The following is an 18,215-nucleotide window of genomic DNA, read 5'->3' as shown; positions in this document are numbered from 1 at the left end:
AAAGATATGGATATGATAAGATAAAATGGTAGATTATTGAATCTACTTTTAAAAAGCAACTACTAATTTAAAATATTTTATATTGGATTGGATTTTTGTATATTATATACAAATTATATATTGATATAAATTTGAGATTGATTTTGTTAGAAAATACTGTACATATATTTCTAATCTTGTTCAAGGGATTATACCTATGGGTTTTTTATTAAAAGACCATCTAAGATTCAAACAACAGGGTCTTGTTAAATAGCCAAGCTTGAAATCCTCCCCAATACCAGCATTACAAGTATATGGCACCATATATTAGCTTCTACAGGGTCTTTATTTTATGGATTGCTGTCATCCTCGTGTACCTTAGAAGCAGGCAGCTCCCTGGAGGATGGTGACCCTTTTCAACTGCATTCTCGGCAGCAGAATGCTAAACTAGATGGAGTAACAGTATAAAGCTGGAGATGCTAGTAATACCAAACCAAACCAGAAAAAAAGACTTTATTTTCACACATACAAATGTTGACTTAACATTTTAACAATTAAGAAAAATATATACAAACCAGTCTCAATGGAGAAGTGAAATAACCAATGTCCACCACAGCAGTGATGACAAATCATCCCAGGAACCCGACTTTTGGCCTCTTGGGCCCCAGGCTTTCTTCCTTGTGTAGAATGCTCTGCAAAGACATGTGTAGCACCTTGCCCACTCGCTTGCTGCTCTGCAGGATGACAGGGACAGGACAGAGTGTTGTGGAATATTAGTTGAAGATGTATACATTTGTTTATGCTGTGGAATACTTTTTTAATGATACAAAGATGTGTTGTATTCTTTTATGTTGCATTTGTTTAACTCTGTAAAGCTACGTTGTATTGTCTGTCTAAAGCACCTGATTGGTCTACTAAAGAGCTGAACGGCCAATAGTCAGGCAGGAGAGAGAAATAGGCAAGGCTGGCAGGCAGAGAGAACATATGAGAGAGAAGATCAGGGAGCAAGAAAAAAGAGAGAGGACATCAGGGGCCAGCCAACCACAGATAAGAAGTAAAGGAAAGTATATAAACTAGAGAAAGATAAAAGCCCAGAGGCAAAAGGTAGATGGGATAAATTAAGAAAAATTGCTAGAAACAAGCCAAGCTAAGGCTGGGCATTTATAGGTAATAAGAAGACTCCATGTATTTATTTGGGAGCTGGGTGGTGGGCCCCCAAAGACCAAAGAGTAAAGAGTTAAAAAACCAACCAACCAACCAACCAACCAACCAACCTACAACAGAGGGCACCTGCTGGTGAGGCAAAAACTCATCAGAAGCCCCTACCTGCTTGCCAGCCTGCCCAACACCCACATATCTGTCTGCATCACTGAAATTTTTACAGCTTTTCATTTTCCCTAGAAGTTAGGCACACATTCCAACACCCTAGCTCACCAAAGGACTTCCAATTAATACAAAATGAACTATAAACACCAACAGCATCATGGTTACACTTGGAGATCCTCTACACACACAAGTAAATCACTGAGGACCAGAAAAGGCTGCCCAACAATCAATGTTCCTGCTGCCACAACAAACAGTCACACTGCCAACCAAAGCTGGCTTGCGGAATACTGTCTTATGAGGCATAGAGAGACCACAAAGTACTCTCCTGCTGAGGAAGGAGCAGACTACCCAGGCCATCTTAATAAGCCACTCACCTGGCACCAGACCTCCAGGCACAAATGCTCAGGTGCGAAAATCAGCCCCTGGATGGGGTCTTTGGTTACCCACAGGGGCACATTAGAAGAATGACATGTGAGGAAGTCAGACTACCCACTAGTAATTATCAGCCACATGGCAGGCATTTAAGAAAAAAAAAAAAAAAAAAAAGACTAAATGTACATGTACAAAATGTTCCAAAGCCCCCCAAGACAAAATCTTTGTTATCTTGTCTCCAGGCTCATGAATCATTTTAAGACTACAGTGCAGCCGGGTGGTGGTAGCACATACCTTTAATCCCAGCACTCAGGAGGCAGAGACAGAGGGATCTTTGTGAGTTCAAAGCCAGCCTGGTCTACAGAGTAAGTTCCAGGATAGCCAAGGCTACACAGAGAAACCCTGTCTCAAAAAACAAATAAATAGAACACAACATACCAACCCCAAATCTCCACTGCAAGCTCTGAATGCTCCCATAGCTTGTGGCTGTGACTTTGCTTCTCTGTACTGGATCTCAGTGTCGTCGAGAAAGACACCAGGCCTGTACCACAGTCCCACGCCAGTCACAACCTTTGTGTTTATCCTGGCCCTGACTGTCATGTGAGGTGAGCCTCCAGGTACGACTACTCATGAAAAGATTATTGTGGATTGGAGTTCAGATTCCCAGCACCCAGTAAATGTTGGGCAAATGTGGTAGCCCACCTGTGATCTCAGCTCACAGGGTGCCAGAGACAAGGGACCCCTAGAACAAGCTGGCTGACTATACTGCTAGGATTGATGAGCGCTGGGTTCAAGTGAGAGATTCTGCCCCAATACATAAGGTGGTGAATGATTGAGGGAGACACTCTGTCAATCTCTAGTCTCCACCTGCATGCACACTTATATGAACAAGCACCTCTCCACATATGCACCCACACAATACACACACACACACACACACACACACACACACGCCCTACACTAGAAAATGTCCAATTCTATGAAATAGGTGGTCTGATTATTCATGGTGGGAGAAAGGTGGGAGCAAGGACAACAGGGGTGGAGAGCAGATGCCACAGTCTGCAGAAGTACTCAGAGGTTCTCACTTAACCACTGGGCGTTCAGAACCACTGTGTCCATTTATGAAATGGACAGCCACAGCCCTGTGGCTCCTTGAGCCAAGCTTGCAGACCTCACTCCCTGTCACTGAAGCCCTGGAGGCATGGCTACAGCACTCCAGAGAGATCTGGTTATTCTTTATGTGCCTCGGGTTCTTCATCTCAAAGACTGAACTGTGAAGGCTAACAGATGGAGAAGAATACTAAGAACAGTTCCTGGCACATAGTATACAATAAATCTTTGCTATTGTTTAAAACACCCAGATTTACCATTAAGTTCTCTGGGGTGAGCCCTCTCTAAGGGAAGATATGAGCTCCTTTTGTCTAAAGGGGTCTTTTTGGGTCTCCTACTACATTCTTTTTTTTTCTTTTTTTTTTTTTTTTTTTGGTTTTTCGAGACAGGGTTTCTCTGTGTAGCTTTGTGCCTTTCCTGGGGCTCACTTGGTAGTCCAGGCTGGCCTCGAACTCACAGAGATCCGCCTGGCTCTGCCTCCCGAGTGCTGGGATTAAAGGCGTGCGCCACCACCGCCCGGCCTCCTACTACATTCTAACAGCATGTAGAGAAACCCAAACCCAAGCTGCTTAAAAGAGCAGAGAACAAGAGCTGATGGTCACTGACAACACATCAGGCGATGACACACCAGCTCCCCCACCCGGCCCTTCATATCCTTCCTACTCTGCAGGAGTCACCTGCAGCCTTGAGCTGGAACGCACAGCCTACACCTGGATATGGAAGCCTGTGTAAGAAAGCTATGAACTATGGATGGAGAAGAGTACAGAATGTTTTCCCCACAGGTGGCCTTTATATAAAGAACTGCATAAACTATGTAAGTTAATGCACTTGAAAGCAAGGGTATAAAGGGAATGCCCTGGCACGTCCACACTATCTCTGTGGGAAAGACAAAGGCCTGGGAGGAATATTCTTGGCTCTTTCACATGACCAAAGATGGTAAGACATAACGTCAGGTGTATTCCCTCCTTGTACTTGTATTTGCTTAAGCTAACTGTAAGCATCACATCATGTTTTGCTTGCTTTAATAACAAAACTGAGAAGTGCTTTGCTCCTCAGAGACTTAGCCTTGTGGGCCAAGGGACGGGTTGACACCTGGGACCAGACACACTGTCCATTATGTCCTTTTATGTGTTTGTGGAGGCCACAGGTCAACATTAGGTATCTTCCTTTATCACTCTTCACCTCAATTTCTGCGACAGGGTCTCTCACTGAAGGTGAAGCTCACCTACTAATTAGAATAGCTGGCCAGTGAGCCCCTAGGATCTACTTGTCTCTGCCTCCCAGCATTAGGATTACAGGCATGCACCACTCAGCCCAGTTATGTCGGCGCTGGGGATCTGAACTCAGGTCCTCATCTTATGAAACAATCAGTACTCATTGAGTTATCTTCTCACCCATCCCCAGAGCTTCTCATCTGACCCTTGCTAGCTTTCCCCGAAACACTTCCAGGTTGTGAAGAACCTGTGATGGGTCACTCTTTAGTGCTGCTCTCATCTACACTCCTTTTAGAAGGGACAGGAATTCAATTCCTCATCCTGTGAGGGAGTTATGTGACTCTTTACATGGTTGAAGTCAATACTCAGACCAAATGCAGCCACTGGGGATTAGAGGAGATAAACACAGTCACCAGCAGGGCCTGACCCCCAGCCCAAAGCTCTACCCACTGTTCTCCCAGCCCCAAGGTGGGGTCCTGAGTGTGAATGGAGAAGACACATGGATAATGAAGAGGTGGAAAGCAGCAAGCTCTAGTAGCCAGGCTTGCCCCAGCACTATGGACTTACCTCCATCATCTCAAAGATGCTCTCAGGATCCAGGCTTCCCTTCCCCACCTTCCTCATGCATGTCACAACTCCCTTGCTGGTCACTGACACTAGCAGACTGGCCAAGGAGCAGGCTTCCTCTTGAAGTGTGGCATCCACCACATGCCGGCAGCCAATCTGCAAGATCAGGGCTGCTTAACACACACGTGTGCAATACTTCAGAGATCCCAGATTCCCCTCATACAAAGCCTACAAAGACTGCATATGCATGGCTCATTCCAGATCTTATTTTAAGTTCTGCTCATTTGGAAAATGCTGGAAGGAATGTTCAACATTGTTAATATAGTTCATTGTGTGAATAAGATAATGAAAGACAAAAAAAATGGAAACAAGGGGTGTGGGGGCAGACAGTTCATCAGGACAGAGGCCACTAGGCTTTCCAACAGGGGACACAGGCCAGAAATGCGTACGTGAGGCCACATTACATCTTGTTCACTCCAACAGTGAATCCAGAGAACCAAGCTAAGGGACAAGCAAAATGAAGCCACTCTCCAGAGCTCTGTTCAATCACAACACCCTGTGAATATTTCTTTACAATCCCAGTTCTCAAAGGACTTTCTTTCAGTGGAATTAAATGACTGAAATTTGTTTTTGTTTTGTTTTGTTTTGAAACAAGGTCTTGTGTGCAGCCATGCTGACCAGGTACTTGATAAATAGGCTAGGCTAGTCTCAAGCGTGCAGTAGTCCTCCTGCCCCCACTTCCTGAGTTCTGGAATTAGAGACATGAGCCACCACACCTAGCTCAGTTTCATTTTTATATAACGAGTCTCTTGTGGAATTAGTCACAATCCCAGCCAACACAGGCCAGAGGCTATGCTAGACATCAGGCTCAGAAAACCTCTGGGCTCTGTGAAAACCGTACCTGGCATGTGACACCTAGGACTGGTCCCACGTCCTCAGTTCCTATATGTGGACATCAGGGTCCACAGAGGAATACTGTTTGAGAATCTACCAGTGTTCAGTTACCTTGGACTCTGGGGTAGGAGTTAATGGACATGAGCAGTACAATAAAGTGCAGGGCCTGTCAAGGGAGAGGACAGCCCTAATGCTAAGGAAGCAGAAGGCTCAGATGATGGTTTCTAATGTAACTGAATTATTAGAATTGGGTTAAAGCTACATCTACATGGTTTGTACAACCACAACCTCCCAACTTATGAAGTAATCTCAACAGGTTAGGGTTGGAGGAGACCCACTTGTGGTGATACTGTGTTCCCCAAAATATTGTGCACCCTAATAAACTTATCTGGGGTCAGAGAACAGAACAGCCAGTAGATACAGAGGCCAGAAAATGGTGGCATACACGCCTTTAATCCTATTACTTGGGAGGCAGAGATCCATCTGGATCTCTGTGAGTTTAAAGCCACACTGGAAACAGCCAGGCATGGTGACTCATGCCTTTAATCCCAGGAAGTGAAAGCAGAAAGGTATACAAGGCATGAAGACCAGGAACTAGAGCCTGGTTAAGCTTTCAGGCTTTTGAGCAACAATTCAGCTGAGATTCATTCTGGATGAGGACTGAGAGACTTCCAGCCTGAGGAAACAGGATCAGCTGAGGAATTGGTGAGGTGAGGTGGCTGTGGCTTGTTCTGCTTCTTTGATCTTCCAGCATTCACCCCAATACTTAGCCCTAGGTTTTGTTTTTATTAATAAGACCTTTTAAGATTCCTGCTACACCCACCTCCCCACAGATGGCAAAAATGCTAAGAAACAAGCTCACACCTTGCACAGGGTGACAATGCAGGGGACATTCTCCACACTTAGTCGGATGCAGTCATAAGGATCATCAGACAGTTCAATGTCCTTTGCCCCCTCTTCATCCTCCAGAACACGAACCCTTGGTATCCTGGAAACAGAGGCAGAATTAAAACTGTCATCTACTGGAAGGAGGAAACATAGCGTTTTTTTGAGAACAGGAGTTGAAATTCTTCTCTCATAAGCAGGAATTTCATTAATTCCATCTTGTTTTCATCCTCATCCTCATCCTCATCACCTGTCAAAAACTGAGGCTAGAGCTTCCATGTCAGGAGCCCAGAGTACTAAGTAATATCCTATTTGAACTAGGCAGTAAACAGTTTGAAATGGGATTGGTATGTCAAAAAAGGAGCCTGTACATGTACATGTGTATACGTACACACACACACACACACACACACACACACACACACACACACACACACACGCTGCGGGGTGGCGGGGAGGGAGGGAGGGAGGGAGGGAGGGTGAGGGAGGGAGGGAGGGAGGGAGGGAGAGAGAGAGAGAGAGAGAGAGAGAGAGAGAGAGAGAGAGAGAGAGAAACTTCTTAATGTTTTGGCCCTAGCATAGCTGGGCAGAGGGTTGAGAAAGACAACCGAGTGGCATCAACTCTTCTAGAGGACTCCAATGCACAAAGGTCTTTCTATCCTCTATCCAAGGACATCATGGGGTCACTGCTCCTTGCTGCTTGGGAGTGAAGACTAGGACTCCCTCACAGCAAAACAGCCTCCCCAGCTCCCTGGCACCCATGGGAACCAGCTAGCCAAGGAGACTCATCTTAAGCCACTTCTGATGACAACTTCCTTTCTCATTTCGACAAAGCCCGGGTGCTGGCTGCTGGTGTGATGGGATCTAGCATGCAAATTCATCACGGGAGTGCCTGGACCCCTCTTAGAAGGTCTAACAGAATCCAGTGGCATGGTTGGATGGAGGACACTATAGCTCCTAAGCTTATGAATACTCCATCTTGCAAGCTCTTATGTAAGTTTAACTATGTTTGTATTTGTTCTGTAGTCGACACAACAGAAAGAGTCTAAAATCTCTATGTGTTACACTGTCCATAAACTAAAAACAGTGAGCATTTGAGTTACTTCCAGACATACCAAACACAATAGTCAAAATCAAAGTAAAACAACCATCTAAACAGGATGTGAAAGCTGCACTTAGTGAGTAGATTTCCTTGTTAACAAGCCTCTGAAGATACTGCTGTGTGTATTTTAATCTCCAATGTTTTGAGACTCAGGTTGCTCAACTTTCACCATTAAAAAAAACATGAGGGATATTCCAGAATAAACATATTTGCTCACTTATTCAAATTTTCTTTACCTAGTGGCTTGTGTGTGTGGTGTGCACAAGTTTACACACATGTAGAGATCAGAAGACCTCATGCATCTTCCTTGATCTCTACCTTATCTTTCTGACAGGGTATCTCACTGGAACCTTAAGCTTGTTGACTCACTAGACAGGCTGGCCAGGAGTACCACGGATCTTCCCATTTCTTCCTCCCTAGCACTAGGATTACAGGTGTGTGCCACCACTCCTGGCTTTTTAAACTGAGTTCTGGAAACTGAACTAAGGTTCTCAAGCTCTTTACCAACTCAGCTACCCTAACAGCCTCAATCACAAGTTTTTAAACCCCACTTTACCCCAAGGTACCTCAGGAAAGGAACACATATTGACCCACACAATTACTCAGCTGCTAGACTCTCTTCATAGATATAATCAAAGAAACACAAATTTTAGCTCCCTGTGTGTGTGTTCACAGCCTGTCTATGAAAGGAAACACAGTGGGGGAACCACTGTTCTTAACCAAAACCAAGTTGCTCCCTTCCTAGAACATTCATAATCACAATCAAGGAACGTGTGAATACCTACTGTGTGCTAGGTGCTATGTGTAGAAATGGAACATGAGAAAGTGAAAGGCATTTTTCAGAGTCCATCCTGTAATAGGTAGACAACCTGAAGCTAAAGTGTAATTTTTTTGTATCTCTGGTTTCCTAATATTGTTTACATGACACACGTTTACCAATAAAAACAATAAAAAAAAATAAACACAAAAATACACATATCTTACTTAGTTTTAGTTCACAAAATCTTTTTCCTGGAGCTTAGCATTAGATAGCATCCCTGTCAACACTGAACCATTTTAGACATACAATTTCCTTGTCGGTGTTCCATGGTAAGTCCTACACAGGCCCATAGGACTGGTCTCTAGGGAGACTCACCTCGTATTGAAGAGAGCAGCCTTCACAGCAATGGAAATAGCATCAAACAAATTCCCACCACATTCCAGCAGCTGAGAAACAAAAAGTCAGCATTACTTATCATTAAGCATTAACCCAGCTAAGAAACAGATTCCTAAGCCATGCTGAATGTACATTTAAAACAAAAAAGACATGAAACCAGGTGTGGTAGTTCATATCTATAATCCCAGGACCCACGAAGCAGAGGCAGGTGAATCTCTGTGAGTTTGAGGCCTGTCTGGTTTATATAGTGAGTTCCAGGGCAGCCAGAGCTACATAGTGAGACTGTGTCTCAAAAAAAAAAAAAAAAAAAAAAAAAAGGACTACAAAAACCATAAATAAATAAATTAGCTAAAATAAAGATAAGAAGGTGGGCTGCCCTCCTTGGCTAGCCGAACCATAAGGAGAGTGACATGCCACTGCTATTCCATAGTTGCAGTTATGCAGGCACACATGCAAGGTGGCTGCTGCCCCGCTGAGGTGACACGGACTGACTAATTCAGATGGCTGCCAACTGCACTGCAAGCCTCACTCTACCTCTGCTGTCGGATGACTGACAGAGGACATGCATGCATGGAGTTGGGGAAACCTCTACTATGTGATTAACAGGACACGCACCCAGTGCTCAGACCTGTACCACTACACACTGTATATTAATTATAAAATCCCAGGTCTACCTCTGGTAGACTCTTGCAGGTGAGATCAGAGCACACCTCACATGGAAGTGGCAAATCTACCCTCCCAAGAAGCCTCTGTCTGAGGTTCTGGAAAAAAGCCTACAACCAGACTCCTCAAGAAGATGGAGAAGTCATGTGTTGAGAAGTCATGAATCAAGGCTGGAGAGATGGCTCAGCGGTTAAGAGCACTGACTGTTCTTCTCGAAGTCCTGAGTTCAATTCCCAGCAACCACATGGTGGCTCACAGCCACCTGTCATGAGATCTGGTGTCTTCTTCTGGTCTGCAGGGACACGTTGCAGACAGAACACTGTGTACATAATAAATAAATTTTTTTTTTTTTTTTTTTTGGTTTTTCGAGACAGGGTTTCTCTCTGTAGCTTTGTGCCTTTTCCTGGAACTCACTTGGTAGCCCAGGCTGGCCTCGAACTCACAGAGATCCGCCTGGCTCTGCCTCCCGAGTGCTGGGATTAAAGGCGTGCGCCACCACCGCCCGGCATAAATAAATATTTTTAAAAAAAGAAGTCATGAATCTCTCTTTTTAGTTTTGATGGACATGACATTTTATGTATTTGTACCTTCATCATCCCTCCTGAGAAAGACCCTTAACAACATCCAGCTATACAGAAATGCCTATTGCTGGCCACATACTTAAGACCCAAATGAAAAATAATTCTAGAATTAAAAATTGGATCCTTTTCTCAGGTTTTTGAGCAAAACACTCAGCATACATATTTTATGCTTTACTCTTTGGTCTTTTGAGGGTCCTCCACGCAGCTCCCAAATAAATCACACAGAGTCTTATTATTACTTATAAATGCCCGGCCTTAGCTTGGCTTGTTTTTTTTTGCCAGCTTTTCTTCTATTTTTCTCATCTACCTTTTGCCTCTGGGCTTTTCCTTTTTTTTTTGGTTCTGTGTATCTTCCTTTCACTCTTATTCTGTGGCTGGCTGTGTGGCTGTCCCCCAGTGTCCTCCTCTCCTTGTTCTCTTGCTCCTTCTTCTATTTATTTATTCTCTCTGCTTGCCAGCCCCACCTATCCTTTCTCCTGCCTCGCTATTGGCTGTTCAGCTGTTTATTAGATCATCAGGTGTTTTAGACAAGCACAGTAACACAGCTTCACAGAGTTAAACAAATGCAACACAAAAGAATGCAGCACATCACTGCATCATTAAACAAATGTTCCACATGATAAACAATTGTAACACACTTTTTTGTAGTTGTTGTTGTTTTTCGATATAGGGTTTCTCTGTGTAATTTTGGTGCCTGACCTGGAACTCACTCTGTAATCCAGGCTAGCCTCGAACTCAGAGAGATCCGCCTGGCTCTGCCTCCTGAGTGCTGGGATTAAAGGTGTGCGCCACCACCGCCTGGCGTTGTAACACATCTGCTGTGGGATGATCTGTATGTGCTCTGATTGGTCAATAAATAAAACACTGATTGGCCAGTGGCCAGGCAGGAAGTATAGGCGGGACTAACAGAGAGGAGAATTGAGAGAACAGGAAGGAGGAGGAAGACACTGCCAGCTACTGCCCTGACAAGCAGCATTTGAAGATGCCGGTAAGCCATAAGCCACATGGCAAGGTACAGATTTATAGAAATGGATTAATTTAAGATATAAGAACAGTTAGCAAGAAGCCTGCCACGGCCATACAGTTTGTAAGCAATATAAGTCTCTGTGTTTACTTGGTTGGGTCTGAGAGGCTGGGGGACTGGTGAGTGACAGAGATTTGTCCTGACTGTGGTGGGCCAGGCAGGAAAACTCTAGCTACACACATCTTTAACTAATATTCTACCACAACACATTCTCAAGGGCCAGCTCTTATACTTAAGCCCTGGGTGAGTTCTAAGAGGCTACACTGAAGGTAAACCCACAGTTCTTCCTGACAACACAGCATAGCAGCTTCTAATTCCCAAGAAGCCTTGTTGTTATTATTTCCTGCCCCATACTCATCTAAGTATATTTATATGGAATCTAAAAATACTCAGTAGCAGTTATTTAAGGTGATCATCTATGTCCTAATCAGAACATAGGAACGGAGTACTCAAATTCTCTTGTATGTGCCAGCCTCCCTTGGAAGAACATCCTTTGCAGGTGAGGCTCAGAGCCTGGCTTGTTCCTCCTAGAGTGGCCAAGTGAAGGCCCTGCCTCACACTGGTCGAGTTCTTTACTTCTGTAGAGCTCTTTTTCCCACTGATCAGAAATGACAGTCTAGTTCCTTTTCTTCTTTAGGTCTCTAGTGTCTACTCACAGAAGGTTTGGAAGGCTTACCTGAAAAGGCATGAAAAGAGCTTATCATCCCACACCAATTGCCAACTTGCTAAACTCTAATAATCTGTCTGGTACCATCCAGAGGGTCCTTGTTTTTAATTCCCTGATAACTCCTATGGGTGATTTTAGGTACAACTCACTATGCTATGCTATGTGCTATGACCACAATTTTGTTATAGAATGGTGTTATATGTACCACTTATTAATGTTTTGTATTCATCTTGTAAATACAAGATTATTACAGGAGACCATCTCTTCCCAAAAAATCTGACGGTGGAGGCAGAAAACACTTTCCCATGAAAAGGAACAGTAGAGGGAGGAAAGAAACCAACAGGTCTTCAACAAAGGTGGTGTAAGATGGGAACGATGCAAGATGACTCACCAGCACATCCACACAGAGAACCCAGCAGTGCTCCCGAGGACTGATGCAGAGGGACCTCAGGTCTATGCTGCTCTTGTTGTTAAATATCCGGTAGAGGGTGTTAGCGATCTCTGTGCCAAGGTCATCACCTCCTCGCCCTTCAAATTCTGGAGTAGCATTGGCTGAACTACATAAGACAGCAACAGAAAAGCTGTGTGAGTCTCTACAAACACAAAGAACTTGTTCTCTGTGGAATGCTGGAGTGCCAGCATAAAGAATGTCACCAAGGGCCAAAAAGCAGAGAGCTGTCCTAGCTTGCATAAGGCAAAAGGGAAAAAAGTGAAGTCACTAAAATGTGAAAAGGATGGTGTCAGCTGCCTCGGGGGCCTATGGGTATGTGCAATGACCGAGCCCAGTACTGTGCCCTGCCCCTGTCAGTGGGTGTAGCAGGCCTTTAAGCAGAGGCCTTCTTCAGCCAAGGAGGAAGAGATTGGTGGTAATGTGAACCTCAGCTGGTATAATGAACTCTTATCTTCAGAGTAAAATAAACTCTTCTCTGGCTGGCCTGTAAAGCTAGGAAGCCTCACGACTGTGAAGTATGCCTCTCACCCTCCACACCAGCCCTGGCTTTCAGTGCAGGGTAAACCCTTCTGGAATGACTTAGGGATATATATGATAGTAGGACAGAGATCAGAAACTAGGTTATCACTGTACTGAGAAGGAAAATGAATGACAGCATGAAAAAACTGTTGACCTGTTATTTGTATTTGATGTCATTTGGTATTTTTCAGGAGAGAAAAAAAAAAATTCCTTTTTGGACTCTCCATACTTATGCCCAATTACCTCAACAAAGAATTAACAAATGTTCACATGTGCCACTCTGACATGACTCAAAGGCTTTACAGGACTTTTTGAGAGTTCTGCACAGACACAAACCAGCCTATTAAGTCTGTGAGGTAAATAAACATTACTCATCTATGTGGTAGGAAAGGCAAGGGGCCAGCTGCTTCAGCTCAGACTTTACAATGTCATCTACAGAAGCATCCTGACTCCGGAAAAGCTGGAAGGTATTAGTACATGCCAGCACGGAAAGCTGGAGACTAGGAAAGTTAGATGGGGGTGGTGGTGGGAATATATGTGGATATACTTCTCTTAGTCCTGGAGGGTCAAGAAGCTGCAGAACCCAGGAAAGTAGCTATCAGATCAGCAAGAGGAGAGAGGGGCTCTGGGAAAGCAACACCAGCATGGTCGCCCACAGCTGGGCCCACGTATCTATTTAATGGTGAAAGGAATCTTTCTTAGTGATATAGTCTAAGAGTGCATCACAGGACAGCATTTATTGCATAACTTTGATTCTCTAATTACCGGCTCTTCCCTTATACTATCAGCAAGCAGAACCCAAATTTAAAAACATGAAGAAATTTCACTGCCACCATAGCAATATGGTGATTTCCAAAACTCCCCACCAGCCTCAGCTACAGCAGTGAAAAGTAGCTCTGCTAGGGAGAAACAGCCAAGACCAACTGTCAAACCTTTACACAGCCAGCAGCATACAGCCTGTTTCTTTCTTTCTTTCTTTTTTTTTTTTAAAGATCTATTTATTTATTATGAATTTAGTGTTCTGCCTGCATGTATGTCTGCACGCCAGAAGAGGGCACCAGATCTCATTACAGATGGTTGTGAGCCACTATGTGTGGTTGCTGGGAATTGAACTCAGGACCTCTGGAAGAGCAGCCAGTGTTCATACATACAGCAGCCCCCATACAGCCTGTTTCTAACTCAACACCAAGCAGCCAATATTAAGTCCTATGTGGGAAGTCCCCCAGGACACATCACACAGGTCTCTATATGCACACTCAGAGATGCTTGTCCTCCACTCTTATGTTCACTGAATGCAGGAGTCACATCTTCAACTTCCCAGTCCCAGGGTAAAGCATTAATCGTCTACAGCCCTGAAGCCCTAGGAGCTGTTCACAGCTTCCCCAGTTCAACTGTCTACACTCATCTGCCCCATTGTTTCTTTGGGACTAAGGTAATTTAAGGTAAAATTTACCCATTTAAAACACCCTTTCATTTTTGAACACATCATTCTTTTAGCATAGCTCATAGTCACGCATAGAGGAAGATGAGAGGCTTCTGCAACCATGGCCCAGTACCATCTGCATGGTCCCCGGTTGTGGGCGATACAGTGGAGGCCAGGGAGAAAGGAGCTACGCGTTCAGTGTGAGAAACAGAGCACATGCTTTGGGCAGCATATAAAAGCCAGAGAGGGGCTGGAGAGATGACTCAATGGTTAAGAACATTGGCTGCTCTTCAAAAGATCCAGGTTTAGCCGGGCACTTGGGAGGCAGAGGCAGACAAATCTCTGAGTTCAAGGCTAGTCTAGTCTACAGAGTGAGAATTTCAGGACAGCCAAGACTATACAGAGAAACCCTGTCTCAGAAAACGAACAACAACAAACCAACAGAAGGTTCTTTTCCTGGCACACACATGGCTGCTTACAACGATTTGTAACTCCAGTCCAGGGGATCTGACAACCTCTTCTGGCCTCCACGGAACATCCATACACATAAAATAAAAAGACAGGGGTGGGGGAGCCAAAATACCTATATTCCAGCAAAGAAGGAACAGACAGAGCAGAGAGATGAAGGTTCTGTCCATCACTGGAGTTCCCAACACAGGAGGGACCCTTTGCAACAGCTGAGCAGAGAGGAAAAGGCCACAGATCATCTCCAGGAAAACCAAATGCCTCAAAGATACTAGCCAGGTAACGGCATGCACCCAAACAAATGGCCCACACAATAGTGAGCAACACATTCAACAAGGGAAGACACTGGCCATTTCCCAGATCTGACTAAAGACATTTTAATTCTTTTGGTAGTAGAGTGTGGTAGTACACACCTTTAATACCAACACTTAAGAAGGCAGAGGCAGGTGAATCTCTGAGAATTTATGGTCAGCTTCGTCGACATAGTGAGTTCCAGACCAATCAGGGCTACACAGTAAGACCTTGTCTTTTCTTTTTCTTTTATTCTGGTTTTTGGAGACAGGGTTTCTCTGTGTAGTCCTGGCTGTCCTGGAACTCACTCTATGGACCAGGCTGGCCTTGAACTCAGAGATCTGCCTGCCTCTGACTCCCAAATGTGAGATCAAAGGTGTGCACCACCACTGCCTGGCAAGACCTTGTCTTAAAAAAAACAAAAAAACAAAAAACCTCTGGAAAAATAAAGCATGCACCACATAAAAGAAACTAAAACAAGTGACCTACAGGATGATGCTGTAAGACCCAGAAGAAGCAATCCTCATTTTACAGGGTAGCAAACACAATTTTACAAATGCTTGCTGTGTGCTATGTACCACTCTTGGCACTTCAGATGTACCAGGCCTTTTTATTCTCATGACAATTCTAGGCAGTACCAACGATCTTTTTATTTTATTGTGGTACTGGGAAACAAAACTGGAGCTTCACAAATGCCAGGAAAGCTCTTTACCACTGAGCTACACCCTTAACCTCTGACACAATTTAGACAATGAGAGGAGTCAGGCAGGTTGTATAACTTGCTGGAGGTCAAGTGAACAGTGCCTAAAGAGCTAAGGGTCTAACTCAGGCTGGCACTTTAGGCCTTACCAGCAGCTTCCCTGATGTGTCAATGGAGCTCAGCTTGCAGTATGATCTCAGATTAGCTTTCCCTTGGACTTAAATTTTGCTTCTGATAACGAATGAGTGTTCTAGTCATGGGACCTATTATTAGACCGTAGATATGATCAAAGAAAGCAGATCTAATGAAAACCTCTATTAAATTGAGTGTGTGTGTGTGTGTGTGTGTGTGTGTGTGTGTGAGAGAGAGAGAGAGAGAGAGAGAGAGAGAGAGAGAGAGATCGAGAGCGCGAGCACACATACAAACGGCTGGTAATTCCAGGCCTCTGCTTACATGTATCATCAAAGTAGATCATAAAACCAAATGCTATTAGTTACCAAACCAACTCAGACCCTCCATAAAGCATGTTCCAGTCCCTTCCCAGAGCAAGAAAAACAGCTCACCAGCTGGAAGAACATGGGTCCTCCCAGCTCTCCACTCTCCTGATTCATCCCCTCTACCATGCTCCTGCTGCCTGGCATTATCTATTGCTTAACTGGAGTAGGGTGAGATCAAAGCCATGTCTACCTGCAGTGGGACTCCAGACTCTGAGCCCACCGTTGCTCCCCTTGTAACTAATATAGCCTGAAAATATATGCAGCCTGGGCATAGGACAGGCTACTGGAGAGAATGGCTGATCTTGGCGGACTCCTGTGTGCGCATGCACTCATTTCTGCGACTGCAGAACCTTCCGTACATACTGGGTGGCAAGAACAGCAGCGTTCTCAACCTCGCTTTGTAATCGCTAATGTTTCTGCCAATTATGCCATCAGCCCCAGAGACTAAGTGCAGCCAACCTCAGATGGCATTCTAAGCCACCCCTCTGCTTTGTCACCATCCCCAGCCCTTCAGTCAAGAATGGTGTTCTCCTGACAGGCAAAGAACAGATACACATTTCTACCCACCAGGTTTCAAAGACTAGTTGTGTGCTAGGGAAAAATACACTCAGTTAAGTTTATTTTTATTTGAAAATAAAACTCAGGGAACTAACAGATACTTGGCATATTGAAACTCAGACATAACAAACATTCTCCTGGATTTCCCAAGTAAAAGCTGATGAAAGTCAGAAGCTGAGCAGTGATTCAGTGAGCTGCCCCCTAATGGCAGCTCAGAGTAACTCGCAGCCTACTGAATTCTTTGGTCCTGGCTTTGGATGGAAACCAACTTTTCTTAAAGTTTAAATAGTCTTTTAAAATGGACTTTCCTCAGTTACTACAAACAAGGCAAAGACCCATGAGAAGGTTTGAGGTCCATTTTGCTTGCAGATTAGTGTAAGTGCAGCCTGGCATTGCTGGAGTCGGGTTGGGTCAGGGTAGCTGGTTCCCTTCTAACGGGCTGAGACATATCAAGGTGTCAAGGTGTTTCACCTTCCCAAGCAGGCCAAATTGAGTCAGTGAGGAGCATTATCTATCATTCTAAGAAGACAAACCTGAAGAGAATGAGTTAGCAGAAATGCAATTAGCATTGAGAGACCAGTACAACTGGGAACTAAAATAATAAAACCTGGAAATTGCTGATAAGGAACTAAATCAAGCTGGGCTCAGAGTGGCAGGAGGGACTCCATGCCAACACCAACAATTCTTTCCTCCCACTGGGGAGCAACTGGTACAGCCTGCAGATCTCCAGGGGAGCTCTTCAGTGTGTGGTATACATACTGCTGGGCACGTCCAGAGGCACCCAAGAGCCATTTCAGTTTTCTAGGCAGCAAGAAAGGGATTGCTTCCTGAAGTCTCACATGAGGTTCTAGAACAGATGGCAGCCAGCAGGGACTGGCGTTTTGTGACTCTTATGGAGCCCCTGAAGCACTGATAAAGGAGGTACAAGGGATAAATTTACTTGTGTTGTGGACCCTTCTCTGCTTCTGTCTCCTCTGAGGATTTTATTTATGTATTTATGTATTTATTTATTTTTGAGTGACTAGGGAAAAAACCTAGTACCTCCCACATAACTAGGGAAGAGTTCTACTACTTATGACCCACATACCTCAGCTCCTCACTGTGGATTGTAGGCAAGCACTGTATCACTGAGCTACATCCCCAGCTCTCTTTTTATTTTACTTTTATTTATAGTAAAGCAGAGTTGGAAGTTTTATTAAAGATATTTCAATATAGGCTTAATCACAGGAATTAGGAGAAAAAGGTTGACAAAGAAGAAAATAAGGCACAACCAAGAGTATGGTTGTGACTGCCTCCAGGGCCAACCACACTAGCTAAGCTGTAAAGAAGCTAGGATTCACTGCCTTGAGACTATTCATCCTGACAGGCTTCAGAACCCCCTGGAAACCGGAGCTCCTAGTGAGGTCCTCTGAGACTGAAAAAGGAGGAAAATAGACCAGTGGGCAGCCGTTCTCAGCCAGGCCACTAAGGCTGCTTCATAAACTAAATCTTGAAAGGGAGTAGCTCAAAGAATCTTCTCACATGGGAGTCCTCCTGCTGTGGCACCTAGGATAAAGAAGGGGCAAGCACAGCAGGCTAACCGGAGTCCCATCCTCATATCCAGACACACAGCTCACAGTGAGACTAGTTCTCTGAATTCTGGCCAGAGGAACTCCACTTTGCAGCAAGCCATGGTATTTTTGCATGTCATAGTTCGGGAAAAACATTGTACTTTCCATGCTAGACAGTGTTTCCTGAAACCAGCAGAATCTCTGATAAGGGCAAGGATGGT

The 18,215-nt window shown here is 44.5% G+C and overlaps 1 protein-coding gene across 1 annotated transcript in view; it reads right to left on the bottom strand.

The window, feature by feature from the left end:
• Positions 1–465: 465 nt before the first annotated feature.
• Positions 466–18,215, bottom strand: part of Exosc7 (exosome component 7) — a 28,712-nt gene continuing 10,962 nt past the window's right edge. The window contains exons 4-8 of the mRNA XM_059269003.1: positions 11,932–12,097; positions 8,585–8,655; positions 6,327–6,450; positions 4,569–4,724; positions 466–713 (exon numbers count right to left, since the gene is read on the bottom strand). Coding sequence (XP_059124986.1) covers positions 609–713; positions 4,569–4,724; positions 6,327–6,450; positions 8,585–8,655; positions 11,932–12,097 — 622 coding nt within the window. The 3' untranslated portion in view covers positions 466–608. The remainder of the gene's footprint in view (positions 714–4,568; positions 4,725–6,326; positions 6,451–8,584; positions 8,656–11,931; positions 12,098–18,215) is intronic.

This window comes from Peromyscus eremicus, chromosome 7, assembly GCF_949786415.1.
Source record: "Peromyscus eremicus chromosome 7, PerEre_H2_v1, whole genome shotgun sequence".
NCBI lineage: Eukaryota > Metazoa > Chordata > Mammalia > Rodentia > Cricetidae > Peromyscus > Peromyscus eremicus.
The sequence above is the reverse complement of the archived record's forward strand: the minus strand, read 5'-3'. Positions and strand labels throughout refer to the sequence as shown.